This window comes from Coregonus clupeaformis, chromosome 35 (assembly GCF_020615455.1).
Source record: "Coregonus clupeaformis isolate EN_2021a chromosome 35, ASM2061545v1, whole genome shotgun sequence".
Lineage (NCBI taxonomy): Eukaryota > Metazoa > Chordata > Actinopteri > Salmoniformes > Salmonidae > Coregonus > Coregonus clupeaformis.
Genome location: NC_059226.1, coordinates 11,958,234 through 11,977,130, shown reverse-complemented (window position 1 = coordinate 11,977,130; position 18,897 = coordinate 11,958,234). Strand labels below are relative to the sequence as shown.

At 41.4% G+C, this 18,897-nt stretch overlaps 1 protein-coding gene across 1 annotated transcript in view; it reads left to right on the top strand.

Annotated features, from left to right (window-relative positions):
- asphd1 (aspartate beta-hydroxylase domain containing 1) overlaps window positions 1-14,040 on the top strand; it is a 45,731-nt gene extending 31,691 nt beyond the window's left edge. Inside the window, exons 4-6 of the mRNA XM_041862444.2 lie at window positions 5,622-5,829; window positions 6,177-6,290; window positions 12,819-14,040. Coding sequence (XP_041718378.1) covers window positions 5,622-5,829; window positions 6,177-6,290; window positions 12,819-12,928 — 432 coding nt within the window. The 3' untranslated portion in view covers window positions 12,929-14,040. The remainder of the gene's footprint in view (window positions 1-5,621; window positions 5,830-6,176; window positions 6,291-12,818) is intronic.
- The last annotated feature ends 4,857 nt before the right edge of the window (window positions 14,041-18,897 follow it).

The window sequence follows — 18,897 nt, the reverse complement described above, 5'->3', positions numbered from 1 at the left end:
ATCAATATAAAATCACAGTATCAAACCGCAATACGTATAGAATCAAGAGAATTGCAATTCATATCGTATCGTAAGGTCCCTGGCAATCCCAGCCCTACTAGTTAAGGACCGTCAAATAAATTACACTGTAAATGGGACAATATTTTCATGTTGCACACCTTTTATTTACATACATTTCTACAATTTACAATTTCAGCACAACAATCAACAATACAAGACACAGTTTTATACTTAATCAAAACAATAATAGCTGTCATTTAACACATTCCTCACCAGAGTCCTAAACTTCCCTATAGGCACCAGAGAATCAAAATGTAAAGAGCCTTGCAGGCCATTCCCAAAACTGGGGGGCATGAAAACTAAAGACTACAGGGACTTCAAGAGTTAACCAACGCTGTGAACGGGTTTGGTATGCTGGAAGCTTGTGGAGCAGAGCTTTGTAAGGTTGTCCAGCCAACCTTCTGATACAGTGATTTAGTATTAAACCTGTCAGCTGTGATAAAGTAAAGCGCTGTGGTAAACTGCACCAAGGGTTTTAGAGTAGTGGCTGCATTCTGATGTCATCATAGTTGAGAACTGGCAGGAAGGTTGACTGTACAATCTGCTTCCTGCTGTTTAAGGAGAGGCATGGTCTGTTAAATAAAAAAAAAGCTCACTTTAAATATCAGCATCTTAACTATCTCATCCGTATGTTTTTTTTAAACGTTCAATGTTTGTCTATCCAAATGCCCAGATATTTATAGGTGCAAACTCGATCGATGAGAGAACATCCAATTAATAAATGTTTAATCCATCTGAGACATTTTTGCATGAATTAGAAAACAACATATTTAATTTTGCCTGCATTAAGTACAAGTTTTAAGTCAACAAGGGCTTTCTGTATGGCAAAAAGCTTGATCAACAGTTGAGGCAATGGTATACGTAACCATATCGTCTGAATACAGATGAATGTTACAGGTTTTAACAGATATACCAATATTATTTAAAGAACAGGTCCCAGTATCGACCCTTGCAGTACACCTTTCATAATACCGAGGAAACTAGACTTGACACCATCAGGAAATACACATTGTGTTCTGTCTGTCAAGTAATTCTTAAACCACTTGGAAGAAGCCTGATCTAGGCCCAATTCAGACAACCTATGAATGAGTAGGTAATGGTCGACAGTGTCGAAGGCCTTGGACAGGTCTATAAATAAGGCAGCACAATGTTTTTTATGATCTAAGCAATTTAACATACAGTGGCTTGCGAAAGTATTCACCCCAGTTGGCATTTTTCCTATTTTGTTGCCTTACAACCTGGAATTTAAATAGATTTTTTTGGGGGGGTTGTATCATTTGATTTACACAACATGCCTACCACTTTGAAGATGCAAAATATATATTTTGGTGAAACAAACAAGAAATAAGACAAAAAAACAGAACTTGAGTGTGCATAACTATTCACCCCCCAAAGTCAATACTTTGTAGAGCCACCTTTTGCAGCAATTACAGCTGCAAGTCTCTTTGGGTATAAGCTTGGCACATCTAGCCACTGGGTTTTTTCCCATTCTTCAAGGCAAAAATGCTCCAGCTCCTTCAAGTTGGATGGGTTCCGCTGGTGTACAGCAATCTTTAAGTCATACCACAGATTCTCAATTGGATTGAGGTCTGGGCTTTGACTAGGCCATTCCAAGACATTTAAATGTTTATCCTTAAACCACGTGAGTGTTGCTTTAGCAGTATGCTTAGGGTTATTGTCCTGCTGGAACCTCTGTCCCAGTCTTAAATCTCTGGAAGACTGAAACAGGTTTCCCTCAAGAATTTCCCTGTATTTAGCACCCTCCATCATTCCTTCAATTCTGACAAGTTTCCCAGTCCCTGCCGATGAAAAACATCCCCACAGCATGATGCTGCCACCACCGTGTTCTCGGGGTGATGAGAGGTGTTGGGTCTGCGCCAGACATAGCGTTTTCCTTGATGGCCAAAAAGCTAAATTTTAGTCTCATCTGACCAGAGTACCTTCTTCCATATGTTTGGGGAGTCTCCCACATGCCTTTTGGCAAACACCAAACGTGTTTGCTTATTTATTTCTTTAAACAATGGCTTTTTCCTGGCCACTCTTCCATAAGGCCCAGCTCTGTGGAGTGTACTGCTTAAAGTGGTCCTTTGGACAGATACTCCAATCTCCGCTGTGGAGCTTTGCAGCTCCTTCAGGGTTATCTTTGGTCTCTTTGTTGCCTCTCTGATTAATGCACTCCTTGCCTGGTCCGTGAGTTTTGGTGGGTGGCCCTCTCTTGGCAGGTTTGTTGTGGTGCCATATTCTTTCCATTTTTTAATAATGGATTTAATGGTGCTCCGTGAGATGTTCAAAGTTTCAGATATTTGTTTATAACCCAACCCTGATCTGTACTTCTCCACAACTTTGTCCCTGACCTGTTTGGAGAGCTCCTTGGTCTTCATGGTGTCACTTGCTTGGTGGTGCCTCTTGCTTAGTGGTGTTGCAGACTCTGGGGCCTTTCAGAACATGTGTGTATATATACTGAGATCATGTGACAGATCATGTGACACTTAGATTGCCCACAGGTGGACTTTATTTAACTAATTATGTGACTTCTGAAGGTAATTGGTTGCACCAGATCTTATTTAGGGGCTTCATAGCAAACGGGGTGAATACATATGCACGCACCACTTTTCAGTTATTTATTTATTTGAAACAAGTTCTTTTTTAATTTCACTTCACCAATTTGGACTATTTTGTGTATGTCCATTATATGAAATCTAAATAAAAATCAATTTAAATTACAGGTTGTAATGCAACAAAATAGGTAAAACGCCAAGGGGGATGAATACTTTTGCAAGGCACTGTATAATCTAAGACAAGCGTAGCAGCTAAAATGATGCTATGTCCAGGTCTAAAACCAGATTGGTGCACATTAAGAATAGAATGAGAAGTTAAAAGTTATTCGCTGAGGCACGATAACTACCATCCAATTTATCTAAGTCAAAATGGGCTCCGCTTTTGTGTAGGGGGAGGACATGTGCCGCTTTCCATATCTTAGGGATGATACCAGAAACAATTAAGTTAAAAATATAGGTTCATGTTTATTCAATAAGTGGGGCAGAGAGCTGTAGTAAGAAGGGCTCAAGCGAATTAGCCCCTTTGATTTTTACATGAATTTTTAGCAAGGCACATAGTACATAAAATGGTTGAAAATAAAGAATGTGTGCCTAGGAGTGGATCATTCTCTGCAAGCTGTTTTTTTTGTTGTTGATTATTTTAATAAAAGGACTCCCTCTAGTGGAATTAAAGGAATTTTCAGAAACGAGTCTTTCGAATAGGTGGCCAGCTGAGGCAAAATGGTTATTAAAAGCATCACACATTTTTATTTGATCTATTATAGGACCAGAGACTCTCATAACCTGCTGGGGCAAGTTCTTAATTTTCCATATTGACTGACCTTCATTTCTTAAAGTAATGATGGACTGTTGTTTCTCTTTGCTTATTTGAGCTGTTCTTGCCATGATATGGACTGATTAGCTCAAACATATTAAGAAGGAAAGAAATTCCACAAATTAACTTTTAAGAAGGCACACCTGTTAATTGAAATGCATTCCAGTTGACTACCTCATGAAGCTGGTTGAGAGAATGCCAAGCGTGTGCAAAGCTGTCATCAAGGCAAAGGGTGGCTATTTGAAGAATCTCAAATATAAAATATATTTTGATTTGTTTAACACTTCTTTGGTTACTACATGATTCCATATGTTATTTCATAATTTTTATGTCTTCATTATTATTCTACAATGTAAAAAATAGTAAAAATAAAGAAAAATCCTTGAATGATGTAGTGGAAATTCTAATCAATAATGAGGAGAGACAGGGTCAATCACCAATCAGGATATGACTTTATTCAAAATTTAGCAACAAGGCTGAGAGACCCGACACAAAGAATACAAATATATTTTATAGCAAAGATACACCCTCTTAGTCTACATGATAAATAACAGATGTATGGAAGGTGAGACTTGATATATGAGAAAGGAGTATCTCCCAGCCAGATAGCATTTGCCGTGAAGACTGTTCTTATTGTACAGAAACCAGAGTTTGGCCCCCAAAACAAGCTTCCTCTCATCATTATCCATACCCGAGCCATCTCTCCCTGGTACCTCATTACACAAACACCAACTCATTCTATGGAATGCCTGCTGTAGGTTTTATCACCTAAGGCATTGTAAATCTACTGTCAGTGTTAACACAGACATGAGAGTTTCTAAGAACCCTATTCTATTGCAGAAAACAACCATTTGATGCAATAACAGTATTGTAACATAATCTTGTAATTTTTGCTCTCACAATGAGTAGGTGTGTCCAAACTTTTAGACTGGTAGTGTATAAACATTAGAACCCGTCAGAGTCCGGCACAGTTATATTTAACCAAGACCAAGTGAGAAGCCAGGATTACTAATAAATCATTTTAGAAATCAAACTTCTGGTATTTACATGAATCAGTCCAAGGCTACAGCTGCAGGATTTCAGATCAGATGGTCAGTCTCTAGCGCAAACATGCTATGTTCAGTAGGTAACCCCTTGTTTAAAAATACTGTAGGTCTGGCTTGAAATGGTATAAGATTTAAAACAATAGAGCCAGGACTGAAATCCCATAACTTGTTTAGTATATTTGCAATATTAGATCTCAGCATTCTAGCTCCTCCTCTATTCAGGTGGGAGCCGTCCCTTTTTGAGAACTCACAAAATAAATCAGTTGTCAATAAAATCCAACACTTTTTCGGGTCAAAGTTTCGATTTCATCCACAAGTCCAGTGCAAATAGCCGAGAAAAAACGATCAACTCCACGACCGTATGTTGGGATAGGGCCGGAAAGGACAATCTGCTTGCCATTAGCCTGTCCCGCAGGTATTCGAAGTTCCAGCTCACCTCCTCCGATTGCCACAACTTACCCCAAGGCAAAAATGTTGACTATATTAGGCCACAACAGCTACAATTATGCACTTTCATGCTAGGTTTAGGACCTCATATTGAAACTTATAGAGACCCCAACTGATATATAGAACATTTTTTAAATGAACAACTTTGGTTTAGAGACAAGCATCATGCATGAAACCTCTAGCAATAAATTAATTTGACTTGGTGAAAATATGTTTTTTGGACCTAACTTGCTTACCATTTTTTTCCATGTGGTTTCTTCCTTCATTGACTCAATGAAATGATGACCTCTTCCTACATATTTGGTCAAATGATTCATTTTGTGTATGGTTTCCTAGAAACGTACCCCTTTGGCTCAATTTACCCCACTCTCCCCTAGGCTCTATCGATGATTATAAATAATGACACTCAAATGTAATTATTAAACTAAATACCAGCCTACAAAAGCCACATGGCTAAGTTCTCCTTATTTGTATAGTGGAAAAGCATTGGAAAAACATTATCAGAACTATAAAATTGTCATACATAAAGAAATAAGTGCTAACATGCATGCAGTGCAGCAGTTCAAAACACATACAATACAAACACGTGTGGGTACATGGGTTTGAAATAGTTGTGTTTGTATGTTGCAGTGGTGTGCGTAACATTTATTTAACAAAGTTTTGCCTATGTGTAACATGTCTATGTGTCTCTCCCAGGGCCAAGCCGTGTTCCCCTTGTACAGCGCAGGCGTGTGTGTAGCAGGGAACTGCCGCTCCTGTCCCTGCACCTACCGCACTCTTCTCTCCTTGCGCACCTTCATAAGCAGCAACTCCCTGGGGGGCGCCGGGTTCTGGCTGCTAGTGCCTGGGGCCACTCTAGGGGGAGTATATGGCCCCACCAATACTTGCCTACGCTGCCACCTTGGTGAGTGAGACAGACATGTTCCACCCCACATATCATTAGGTCTCAGTATGGTTCTTGACAATTTGGGAAAGTTTTGCTTACATGCTCTCTGTGCATGATTTTGGCCATTAAATGTGCAGTCTAATATTAACGATAATTGAAAATAATGATATACCGTTTGATAAATAAATGCCTCATGAGCTTAGGTCAACTATCTAACTCCATCATAACCCAAAAAATGAGGTTGTTTTACTTCACTGTTTGTTAACAAAGTGTTAGTATGCAAGTCAAGTGTACCATATACAATGCAAATCAGTGTAATTATATAATTGCCATGAATCTATCCTTTTGACACCACCACTTTTTAGGAGTGCAGACCCCACCTCAGTGTGAGCTGGTGGTGGGAGGAGAGCCTCAGTGCTGGTCAGAGGGACACTGCCTCCTGGTGGATGACTCCTTCCTGCACACTGTCTCCCACAATGGTCAGTCAACTCCACCTCCCATAACAAGGCAGTCACTCTCCAAACAAACTCAAGCTGTACTCAGATTCCAGTTCCCTTTCAGTCAGTCAATTTCGGTACAACATATATGGGGAGTCGCACTCTCGCGACTTGGGTTGACGGATCTAAAATCACGCTTGGCAAAGCCAATGAAATCCGCGCCTCGCTGGAAGCCCCGCCTTCCACAGGTGATAAGCGTAAGGCTCGGATTCATTCCTTCAATTATTCCGCTCTTAACCTCAGTGTAAACAGGAACGATTCACGCTACTAAAACAAACAATTGCAACAAGAGACTGTCTTACATAGCGCCAACTAAACTGTCCCTTAGTGGTAGAGCGTGCTCTCCCCTTGGACATTCAGTGCGGAAGTTTGTATGGTTCTCATATGTTTCCTAATGATGAACAATTAGTTATTCTTCGGATTGCTTGACCTTGCTCTAGCAATAAGTAAGATGGCTAACACGACCAAAACAATGAAGGCTAAGAAGCCAATATACTCACGTTTGTTGTCTTGTATGTTTCGGCTCGGTGCATGCTCAGGCTGCCCTCACTTGAATCTGTTCGTGTGTGAGACTAGCGGACACTGTCCCCTACTAGTCCGCGGCGCAGGTTCTCTTGACAATCGTGTAGCATTCTTTAGAGGGCTTTGTGTGTCTGATGGTGACTTCCTCTCTCGGGTGCCCGTACCTCTGCTGAGTTTGAGCTGAGGGACGTGGAGATGGATTGGGTCATTGGTCGGGTCGAATGTCTTCCGGCTCCTGTGCGCTCTGTGGCCGGTTATGGTCCAAAGTAGACGTTCAAAACCAATCTAGTTAACAAGCGCTGCATAGCGTGCTTGCCAGGTTAGCTAACTCGCAGATTCGGGCTAGCTATTCAGGCTTCCTAACGGCGGAATTGCTTGGGTAGCTCTTGTTTAGTATACGTAGCTAGCGTTAAGACGCTTGGTTATTCTAAATATAAACGGACCATGCTGCGGTCAAAGAGGCTAGGTTGCCCTTAGTTAGAAGATGTAATCCGGAGACAGGTGTTTTATACAACAACCTTCTGTGTGTTCTCTATTCGACTCCATCTGCATATTTGCAATCAAACACCAGAATTTTAGTAAATCAATTTAATGTACACCATCACAATACAGCCATTATTTATTTTAGTCAGGCCTAAAGAAATATTTGATATGAAGAAAATGTATTTCAGAAGAACAGAATATGAGTCGGCCTGCTGTAGGCCTACAGTATGTTAACTGGCTATGCTCCATGCCATAGGCTGTAGGCTTGTTCATTTAGCTGACAAAATATGCTTCTAAGTCCCGTGCCATTATTTAATTTGATAGTAAGAAGAATATAATTGAATATTGAACTTAGCTGAATAAAATAGAAGGGATATTTTACATTTCAGTCATTTAGCAGACGCTCTTATCCAGAGCGACTTACAGTTAGTGCATACATTATTAATTTATTTTCATACTGGCCCCCCGTGGGAATCGAACCCACAACCCTGGTGTTGCAAACGCCATGCTCTACCAACTAAGCTAAATCCCTGCCAGCCATTCCCTCCCCTACCCTGGACGACGCCGGGCCAATTGTGCGCCGCCCCATGGGTCTCCCGGTGGCGGCCGGCTACGACAGAGCCTGGATTCGAACCAGGATCTCTAGTGGCACAGCTAGCACTGCGATGCAGTGCCTTAGACCACTGCGCCATTGGAGCGAGTGAAGTGGTTGTTGAGCATGAAAGCAATAATTTGAAACAGGTCCTGTATGCTAGATTTAGAGTTATTTGGCAACTTTAGTTGTGAATTATACAAACCTTAGAATGTCTTTGAAATCAAAACGTATATAGGCTGCATGGTGTGACTACAGGCTATTGATGATTTGAGAAAGTAGCAAAAAAAAGCTTGCAAGCTGTTCTCTCATCAAGTGATCATATTTTCACCCATCAGACTATTCTCTATTTAATCTTGTCTTTACTAATATGTAAAATTAGTTTCGATTTAGAATGGCCCATGGGCAGGGAAAAAAATACGTAATCTGTATGCACTAGAATAGCGAATGGAGGCCACGCACTTTCCCGCCGGTCCGTTTTGTAGGCTACTTCGGATTTATATATTCTAAGGCATGTGCTTTAAGAAATAAATATAAGAACACTTATTTCACTCTATGCATCAACCACTGTTTGAGGAGCATGCTCTCCCTGCCTGACAGGTGATATTCCGCCCAAACTCTATATGCCATGGGCTCATCAACTTTGTTCCTGCAGCTACCCAGTGCTTAATTTGGGAAACCAAGTGAAATCTGTTCGGGAACATCAATAGTAACATGTTTTCACAACTAAACATATTTCACTAACCTGTTGACAGCCCGTCTGCGCGCTCGAGCAAGGAATAAAGGACAGAGAAGGAAATGGAAACGCATGGTGGTGAGATTCTGTATAGCTAAAGGTAATGTGTCATCCAATTAAAAATCCCTATTACTAGGCTGTTCAAAATCAAATACAAATTCACTAATTGTAGGCTAACTGTAAGCCTCCCTGCACAATCAATGAACCAACAGCATCGCCTAGGGCTATACCATGTCTCCCAGACTCATGGATATATATTTTGGAGCATAGCATAAGGAAACCAGTCCATCCAGTATACATAATAGTACAGTCCACACTCAAAGGCTAAACCAATTATGTACCAAAGACATCTTCAATCAGTTTTGTTTTATGTTTTTCTGCCATGCCTAATATGCGGTAGGCTGTGTATTGTATAATGGCACAATCCTAATTTTAATTCAGGTGTCTTTCAGGCTTGGGCTCATAACCCTATGTACAGTGGGGAGAACAAGTATTTGATACAATGCCGATTTTGCAGGTTTTCCTAGAGGTCTGTAATTATGTAGAGGTCTGTAATTTTTATCATAGGTACACTTCAATTGTGAGAGACGGAATCTAAAACAAAAATCCAGAAAATCACATTGTATGATTTTACAGTAATTAATTTGCATTTTATTGCATGACATAAGTATTTGATACATCAGAAAAGCAGAACTTAATATTTGGTACAGAAACCTTTGTTTGCAATTACAGAGATCATACGTTTCCTGTAGGTCTTGACCAGGTTTGCACACACTGCAGCAGGGATTTTGGCCCACTCCTCCATACAGACCTTCTCCAGATCCTTCAGGTTTCGGGGCTGTCGCTGGGCAATACGGACTTTCAGCTCCCTCCAAATATTTTCTATTGGGTTCAGGTCTGGAGACTGGCTAGGCCACTCCAGGACCTTGAGATGCTTCTTACGGAGCCACTCCTTAGTTGCCCTGGCTGTGTGTTTCGGTCGTTGTCATGCTGGAAGACCCAGCCACGACCCATCTTCAATGCTCTTACTGAGGGAAGGAGGTTGTTGGCCAAGATCTCGCGATACATGGCCCCATCCATCCTCCCCTCAATACGGTGCAGTCATCCTGTCCCCTTTGCAGAAAAGCATCCCCAAAGAATGATGTTTCCACCTCCATGCTTCACGGTTGGGATGGTGTTCTTGGGGTTGTACTCATTCTTCTTCTTCCTCCAAACACGGCGAGTGGAGTTTAGACCAAAAAGCTCTATTTTTGTCTCATCAGACAACATGACCTTCTCCCATTCCTCCTCTGGATCATCCAGATGGTCATTGGCAAACTTCAGATGGGCCTGGACATGCGCTGGCTTGAGCAGGGGGACCTTGCGTGCGCTGCAGGATTTTAATCCATGACGGCGTAGTATGTTACTAATGCTTTTCTTTGAGACTGTGGTCCCAGCTCTCTTCAGGTCATTGACCAGGTCCTGCCGTGTAGTTCTGGGCTGATCCCTCACCTTCCTCATGATCATTGATGCCCCACGAGGTGAGATCTTGCATGGAGCCCCAGACCGAGGGTGATTGACCGTCATCTTGAACTTCTTCCATTTTCTAATAATTGCTCCAACAGTTGTTGCATTCTCACCAAGATGCTTGCCTATTGTCCTGTAGCCCATCCCAGCCTTGTGCAGGTCTATAATTTTATCCCTGATGTCCGTACACAGCTCTCTGGTCTTGGCCATTGTGGAGAGGTTGGAGTCTGTTTGATTGAGTGTGTGGACAGGTGTCTTTTATACAGGTAACGAGTTCAAACAGGTGCTGTTAATACAGGTAATGAGTGGAGAACAGGAGGGCTTCTTAAAGAAAAACTAACAGGTCTGTGAGAGCCGGAATTCTTACTGGTTGGTAGGTGATCAAATACTTATGTCATGCAATAAAATGCAAATTAATTACTTAAAAATCATACAATGTGATTTTCTGGATTTTTGTTTTAGATTCCGTCTCTCACAGTTGAAGTGTACCTATGATAAAAATTACAGACCTCTACATGCTTTGTAAGTAGGAAAACCTGCAAAATCGGCAGTGTATCAAATACTTGTTCTCCCCACTGTATATGCATAAGCTCTAATATGGTATGGGTGTTTTGAATTAATCATCCCCTTAGAAAGCGCTGTCCATTTCGTTGTGTTAGGCTTTGAAACAACATCCACAACAACCATGTTTTACACTATTTCAACCTGCTGTTGAATTTCTTTCTTCAAATTGATCATCACATTGAGGTGAGTTTTTTAGAAAGTACAACAGGCCTACTGTTTTGATAAAGTGTTTGATGTGATTTTCGATTGCATTGATGTCAGAGTGGTTAGAGGGACAATAGAGCTCTGAGTACCAGGCCATTAGGACCTGATGGTAGTTAGCAAGTTGGGTACTACTAAAGCATGTCCAGAGTGCATAAACAAGATTACCGTGGCTCAACAGTCACATGGAATTTTACTGCGGTCATGACTCATGACTGCTTGTGTGGCGGTAACATGGTCACCACAACAGCCCTATTTATGACTATAACTACTCTTCACTGAATGAGGGAAATGAGGTACAACACCTGTTTGGCCCTGCACAGCCAGTTCCTGTGCTCGGTGAAGAGTGGTATTAAATTGAAAGAATGAATCCGAGCCTCATGCTTATCACCTGTGGAAGTCAGGGCTTCCAGCAAGGCGCAGATTTCATTGGTCTTGTCAGGTTTGACTTTAGATCCTTCAACCGAAGTCACGAGAGTGTGACTCCTCATGTTGTACCTCATTTCCCTCCTCATTGGGACAGTAGTTATAGTCATAACGCTACGTTCTACAGTAGCTGTGTCTGACTTCTCATACTAGATCCTAGTTAATAAACTTTTTAGATGTGTAAAAATAGAACATTTTGTCACCGGTTCCAATTTATATTACTAGCAAATAAATAAATAAATAATAAATATCAAAGTGTTTGCCAACCTTCATAAATTGGTCAATGGTTTTTCGGGTTCTCAGAAATGGCCAGGCATACATTATTTATTTTTTAAGATATAATCTTAGGCCAGGATTCAATCATATCAGCTATAACCTGCGTTAGCCGTCAAGCGCATAGCTTTTCATTGCTTTTGTTTAGGCGGTGTCAGAGGTGTAACTGCGTTAGAGCTGCCAAATCCACAAGCGGCTTCTATTGCGGACATTACCATTAGATGCACATGGAATGTATGATGTAATCTACACCTTGATTAGGCTGATATACAGGACACTGTGTCCAAAACATTAGGAACACCTTCCTGATATTGAGTTGCACCCCATTTTGCCCTCAGATCAGCCTCAATTCGTCAGGGCATGGACTCTACAAGGTGCCGAAAGCATTCCACAGGGATTCTGGCCCATGTTGGCTCTAATGCTTGTGTCAAGTTGGCTGGATGTCCATTGGTTGGTGGACCATTCTTGATACACACGGGAAACTGTTGAACATGAAAAACCCAGCAGCGTTGCAGTTCTTGACTCAAACCGGTGCGCCTGGCACTTACTGCCCTACCCCGTTCAAAGGCTCTTAAATATTTTGTCTTGCCCATTCACTGTCTGAATGGCAAACATACACAAGGCATCTTTAACCTGTCTCCTCCCCTTCATCTACACTGATTGAAGTGGATTTAACAGGTGACATCAATAAGGTATCATAGCTTTCACCTGGTCAGTCTGTCATGGAAAGAGCAGGTGTTCCTAATTTGAGTGTTATTATTTCTATATAGCCAACACTTTCTCATTCTGAGCTTGAAAAAACTGAGCATAAAACAAGACTTTTCCCTTTTAGAGCACTAGATGGTAGTAAGCAGTAGTTTCGCAGACAACAGTACTGAGAATTCGGACAGTGTGTGTGAGCATTGGTTACAGTCCCATCCACTCTGTTCAATTTTGGAAGCTAACTCCATAACCACAAGTGCATTATCTGTACAAAGACTGGCATTCAATCTGAGGTGGGTTAAGGAGCAACGCACTATAACAGACTTCTAAAGGTAATTTATGTTTGAGACAACATTCTTACCATGAATGCAATCTCTGTGAACGTCGGGGAAAATGCCTTTAAAAGGCGCATTGTCGGCTGTATAGTGGCTGCTCTATAATACGGCTTTGATTGAATCTCCGCCTTAGTTTATAATGTTTCCTTGTTTTTGTTTTTTTCGTGAAGGGGTGGCAGAGGACGGACCACGGGTGATTTTCAGTGTGGACCTCTGGCATCCAAATGTGGCTGCAGCAGAAAGACAGGCCCTGGACTACATTTTCTGCCCTGACCAATGAACTACAACTCCCACTGTGCACATGTTCTAGTTCTGCTCCACCCTTCTTTGATATGAGGGAAAGGTGCCCAAACCTAGTCTTAAGGGCTGTGCTCTTCAACCTCAATGTTCATCCAGTCCGAGTATCACTGTGTGTTACTAGTGAATCAACGGAAACAGTCCAAATAGCCAAAGGGAGCTTACCCACTGGGCACAGATGTCAGTTCAATGTTTAGTTTTGATTAACATTTGGTTGAGTTGTCAACTAAGCTGAATTCAATGTGAAAATAAATCAATCACAGTGTCATTGGATTGGATTTAGGTAAAAAGTTGGGTGAAAAAAAGACTACATTTCCTTATGTTGACTTTTTTTTAAAAATTCATGTTGATTCAACATCATGACATTTCATTTTTTGTTTTTGAAATGACGTGTAAACAACGTTGATTCAACCAGTTTTGCCCAGTGGTTAGAAACAGAATAAAGGTACAGTCATCTAAGATCAGAACTGGTCTTTGCTGCTTTAAACTGCACACGTGCACTCACACACACACATTTGGACTGCACTATGTTAATAGCAAAACACATACACACAGATTACTTTGTGGGACGATCACAGCTTTTTGATAGGTGACCTCATGATGCAAACGAATCCTCCAATAAAACAAGTCTATATTTCTTATTTTGTAGAACTTTATCATCACGGTTTTTGCTCAACATATGTAGACATGCTTTTCATAAACATGTGCTAAATTTATTGAATCCCACTACAAACTAGTAAATGACCACAAGTAACTGCAGAAACTGTGAGGAAAAAAAGTCAATTAACTACTGTTTTATGACTCATATCTTTATTTTCTTATTTTGTTTTATATATTTTATTTTCTCAATTGTGCCTGATGTTTATTTAAGGTGACCCCTTTTGGCATATACTGTGATATAGATATTTCATTTTGTTTGACTCAATAGATTTTTTTGTGTGAGCATGCATATATATATATATATATATATATATATACACACAATCATGTGGTATTGAAAAGCATAGTCTGTAAGAACAAGTCATAGCACTGATGAAGCATGTTCTGCACTGTATGTGAATATGTAGCTAATAAAAGTGTCCAAATATGCTCTCATTCAATATTTTACATTACATTTGAGTCATTTAGAAGACTTTTTAATCCAAAGTGATTTACAGTCAGTGCATTAGTTCCACCACTGAGGTGCCAGGACAGAGAAGAACTGAAATTAGGATGAGTGGGAGTTGGCCCCTCGCAGGGATGGAGGATCCAAGTGGCCAGAGGTGGCAGAATGGAGTGCTTGTGCCAGAGTGTAGGGCTTGACCATTTAGTTGAGGTAGGGAGGAGCGGTTCCCCGTGCTGCCCTGTAGGCAAGCCAGGATCTTGAATTTGATGCGAGGTGCTACTGCACAGTAATGTCACAAGAGGTAATTCAATTCCTATGGAGTCAAATGTAACACTATTTTGGGGTTTTAATGGCCACACCCCCATTTTGTGTTAAAACTGCTCTGGTCATGGTGTTAATATTTTTTGAGTTAAAACGACACTACAGATGTCGGATCTTAACTTGTTCACTCTTGTCACAGAGAAATGTCCTGTTGCGTCAGGAATTCAAATGAGCCTTGTGATTCCTTGAAAATGTGCAGTTCCCTTTCTCTCCATGCAGTGGCAGTCGAGTCATTGGGATCAGGCCTGCTGTCAAAATAGCATTCTCTATCGCTCGCTCAAACGCTAGGCCTAGGTACTATTACTGCAACATTCAAATGGAGAAAACTTGATCTGAAATGTAGCCATACACATCAACAACCATTGTTTTATATAGCTTAATAACACAAGATAGATATTGGTCTATATTAGGCTACGGCATACAAGTGTGGAGTGTATCCTAAGGTTACGAATGAACTGTCAAAATTGAGTTCAATTGTGGCCTGGGGTGGTCTAGTGCAGGGTTTCCCAAACTCGGTCCTGGGGCCCACCCTGGGTGCACATTTTGGTTTTTGCCCTAGCACTGCACAGCTGATTAAAATAATCAAAGCTTGATGATGAGTTGGTTATTTGAATCAGCTGTGTAGTACTAGGGAAGAAACCAAAACGTGCACCACGGGGGGCCCCAGGACCGGGTTTGGGAAACCTGGTCTAGTGGTTAAGGCTGCTGCCTTCAGTGCACATATAGACCTAGCGCGTCGACGTGGGTTTGATTCTGGCCCACGTGGGTTTGATTCCGGCCCACACCCTTCTGGTACAGATAACTCAATGCCCCCGATTGACTTGATTTAGTTACACATTTAAAATATGGACAGTCCAGGGATATTTTACCCCTGATCTTGATAAGAAATAACCATACCAGACACTTTTGGATAACATAAATAGGAAACAAATAAAATAACAGTAGGCTACACCAACATTAGTTTCCATTCATAATGTTTCGGGTGAATTGCCACAGTAGATTTGCCGTGGTAAATTAGGAAATACTTTATTTCTTGTGTACGGAATGCTTGTCAAATAGATAAATCACTCTTAGTGTGATGAGTGTGATAGAAGGAGTCAGGCGCAGGAGGGTAATCACCGAATACAGAGTTTATTCCGTCATACACAATTAGCGCTGGATAGCGACAAACAAAACAGGCACAGGGGAAACTATCTACCCTGGCAATAATGAGGTACGAGTAGCTCCACCGAGCTACACTACTCTCACATATAAACAATCACCCACAAGGACAAGGGGAGCAGAGGGAACACTTATATGCGGACTAATGAGGGGATAAGAACCAGGTGTGTGTAATAAAAAGACAAGACAAATGGAATGATGAATAATGGAGCGGCAGTGGCTAGTAAGCCGGTGACGACGAACGCTGAAGCCTGCCCGAACAAGGAGGGGAGGCAGCCTCGGCGGAAGTCGTGACACAGTCTGTTAAAGAAGGACTAAGTTGTTCCAATGACAATACCAACCCAAGGGCGAACACAGCTTGAAAGACTTTGGTTGCAAGCAGGATTAAGGCAGAGAGGAAGAGGCGACACAAAATGCTCTCTTGCCAAAATCTGTCCAGAATAAGCCTTCCTGCCTTTAGGACAACAACTCCCATTGTTAAGGCGGAGACATGAGCATCTTGTTTGACTTTTTCCACATTTTGTTACGTTACAGCCTTATTCTAAAATGTATTAACTTGTTTTCTTTCTCTCATCAATCTACACACAATACCCCATAATGACAAACTAAAAACCGGTTTTACATAAGTGTTTCAGACCCTTTACTCAGTACTTTGTTGAAGCATCTTTGGCAGCGATTACAGCTTCAAGTCTTCTTGGGTATGATGCTACAAGCTTGGCACACCTGTATTTGGGGAATTTCTCCCATTCTTCTCTGCAGATCCTCTCAAGCTCTGTCAGGTTGGATGGGGAGCGTTGCTGAAAGGCTATTTTCAAGTCTCTCCAGAGATGTTTGATTGCGTTCAAGTCTGGGCTCTGGCTGCGCCACTCAGGGACATTCAGAGACGTGTCCCGAAGCCACTCCTGCGTTGTCTTGACTGTGTGCTTAGGGTTATTGTCCTGTTGGAAGGTGAACCTTTGCCCCAGTCTGAGGTACTGAGCTCGCAGGTTTACATCAAGGATCTCTCTGTACTTTGCTCCATTCATATTTCCCTCTATCCTGACTAGTCTCCCAATCCCTGCCACTGAAAAACATCCCCACAGCATGATGCTGCTATCACCATGCTTCACCGTAGGGATGGTGCCAGGTTTCCTCCAGGCGTGACGCTTGGCATTCAGGCCAAAGTGTTCAATCTTGGTTTCATCAGACCAGAGAATCTTGTTTCTCATGGTCAGAGTCCTTTAGGTGCCTTTTGGCAAACTCCAAGCAGGCTGTCATGTGCCTTTTACTGAGGAGTGGCTTCCATCTGGCCACTCTACCATAAAGGCCTGATTGGTGGAGTGCTGTGATGGTTGTCTTCTTCTGGAAGGTTCTTCCATCTCCACAGAGGAACTCAGGACCTCTTTCAGAGTGACCATCAGGTTCTTGGTCACCTCCCAGACCAAGGCCCTTCTCCCCTGATTGCTCAGTTTGGCCGGGGTGGTCTGCTCTAGGAAGATTCTTGATGGTTCCAAACTTCTTCCATTTAAGAATGATGGAGGCCACTGTTCTTCGGGACCTTCAATGCTGCAGACATTTTTTGGTATCCTTCCCCTGATCTGTGCCTCGACACAATCCTGTCTCGGCGCTCTAGGGACAATTCCTTCGACCTCATGGCTTGGTTTTTGCTCTGACATGCATTGTCAACTGTGGGACCTTATATAGACAGATGTGTGCCTTTCCAAATCATGTCCAATCAATTGAATTTACCACAGGTTGACTCCAATGAAGTTGTAGAAACATCTCAAGGATGATCAATGGAAACAGGATGCACCTGAGCTCAATATCGAGTCTCATAGCAAAGGGTCTGAATACTTATGTAAATAAGTTATTTTTGTTTTTTATTTTTCATAAATTAGCATACATTTCTAAAAACCTGTTTTCGCTTTGTCATTATGGGGTATTGTGTGTAGATTGATGAGGGGGGAAAACGGTTTAAACCATTTTAGAATAAGGCTGTAACGTATCAAAATGTGGAAAAAGTCAAGGGGTCTGAATATTTTCCGAATGCACTGTGTACAGATATCTGTATAAGGTAACACCGACGTCATCTTTTAGGGAGCGATAATGAGGTGACCAAAAATGGTTGCAATTGAGATCAGATGTGCCGGTGAATTTAGTGGATATTTGATGGTTTAACGAGAAATCAGCTGGTGATTAATCTAGTGCCATCGATGGTTGCAATAGGCCCCTCGTTATTTGATTATATTCCAATAGGCTACATTTTGGAGGCTACCCTTTAGCCTATCCATTGTCACATAATGAAGCACCAACATTAAAATGTCCATCCATTTTAATGTAAGCATTTAGATTTTAGCTTCCCTCAAAGGAGGTTCTATCAAAATATTTATATTAAAGTAAGCAAAATCAACACATAAAAAACCCAGACACTTCATCATTTCAAACCCTTCATTCTGGGTTGTACAATCCAATTAGTATGGTAATACTATAATCATAATAAAGGCTATACTTCTATTAATGGGAGTGAGTATCAAAAATACACACATACACAAGGGATCTGTAGATTCAGAGGTGACTAAATCTCTCAACGTTAACCATTGTTTCCATATCAGAATCGGGTTGGATTGACCTATGTTTTTCACTAACTGTCCCTGGGACATCAACTTCATCAAAATGTAAAACCATGTTGTTTAACAATTCTGCGAAGACCTTCAAAAGGTTGGTGTTGGCTCATCAGCTCAGTGTTCCCCTAATGTAAACAGATTAAGGGTTTAGATGACCACAACAGGTTAAAGGTTTAGATGACCACACCCTCAACTTGTTAAACGAAAACAACCTTCAATCATTACTCATCGTCCGTATCTACAGGGGGAAATGGGACCTCATCCAGAGTTGGTAGCTCATTAGTTTCACCATCCTCTGGAGGAGCAGAAAACATGATAGCTGCTGAAATCTTATTAGCCAGGTAGGCACAGATCGCCTTACAGCATGTTATAACAGTTTCACACCAACCTTGATAAGAATGAGATTGGGGCAAGTTTAGCCTAAGTTATAACCTAGTGGCTCTCCTCACAATTTAGGGGCATAAAAGCCTCTCCTTTCCAAATCCTAATTATAACTATTGATAAATTATCCAACCCAAATTTAGAATGATAGTCCTTAGTGCTTCACATTGGTTCTATCACTTTAATTTAAGACCCTCAACTTAGCACACACCGATACTGGCAGACTGTACATTTATGTTGAACTTATTTGTCTAGCATTAACTTTTCTCATCATGGCCCCCATGTGTGGTAATGACAGATTGGTATCTCAATGCATTCTTAGTCTAAATTACTATTAATTTCGCATGTGTGCAGACCTCCACAATTAACCTGATACGCCAA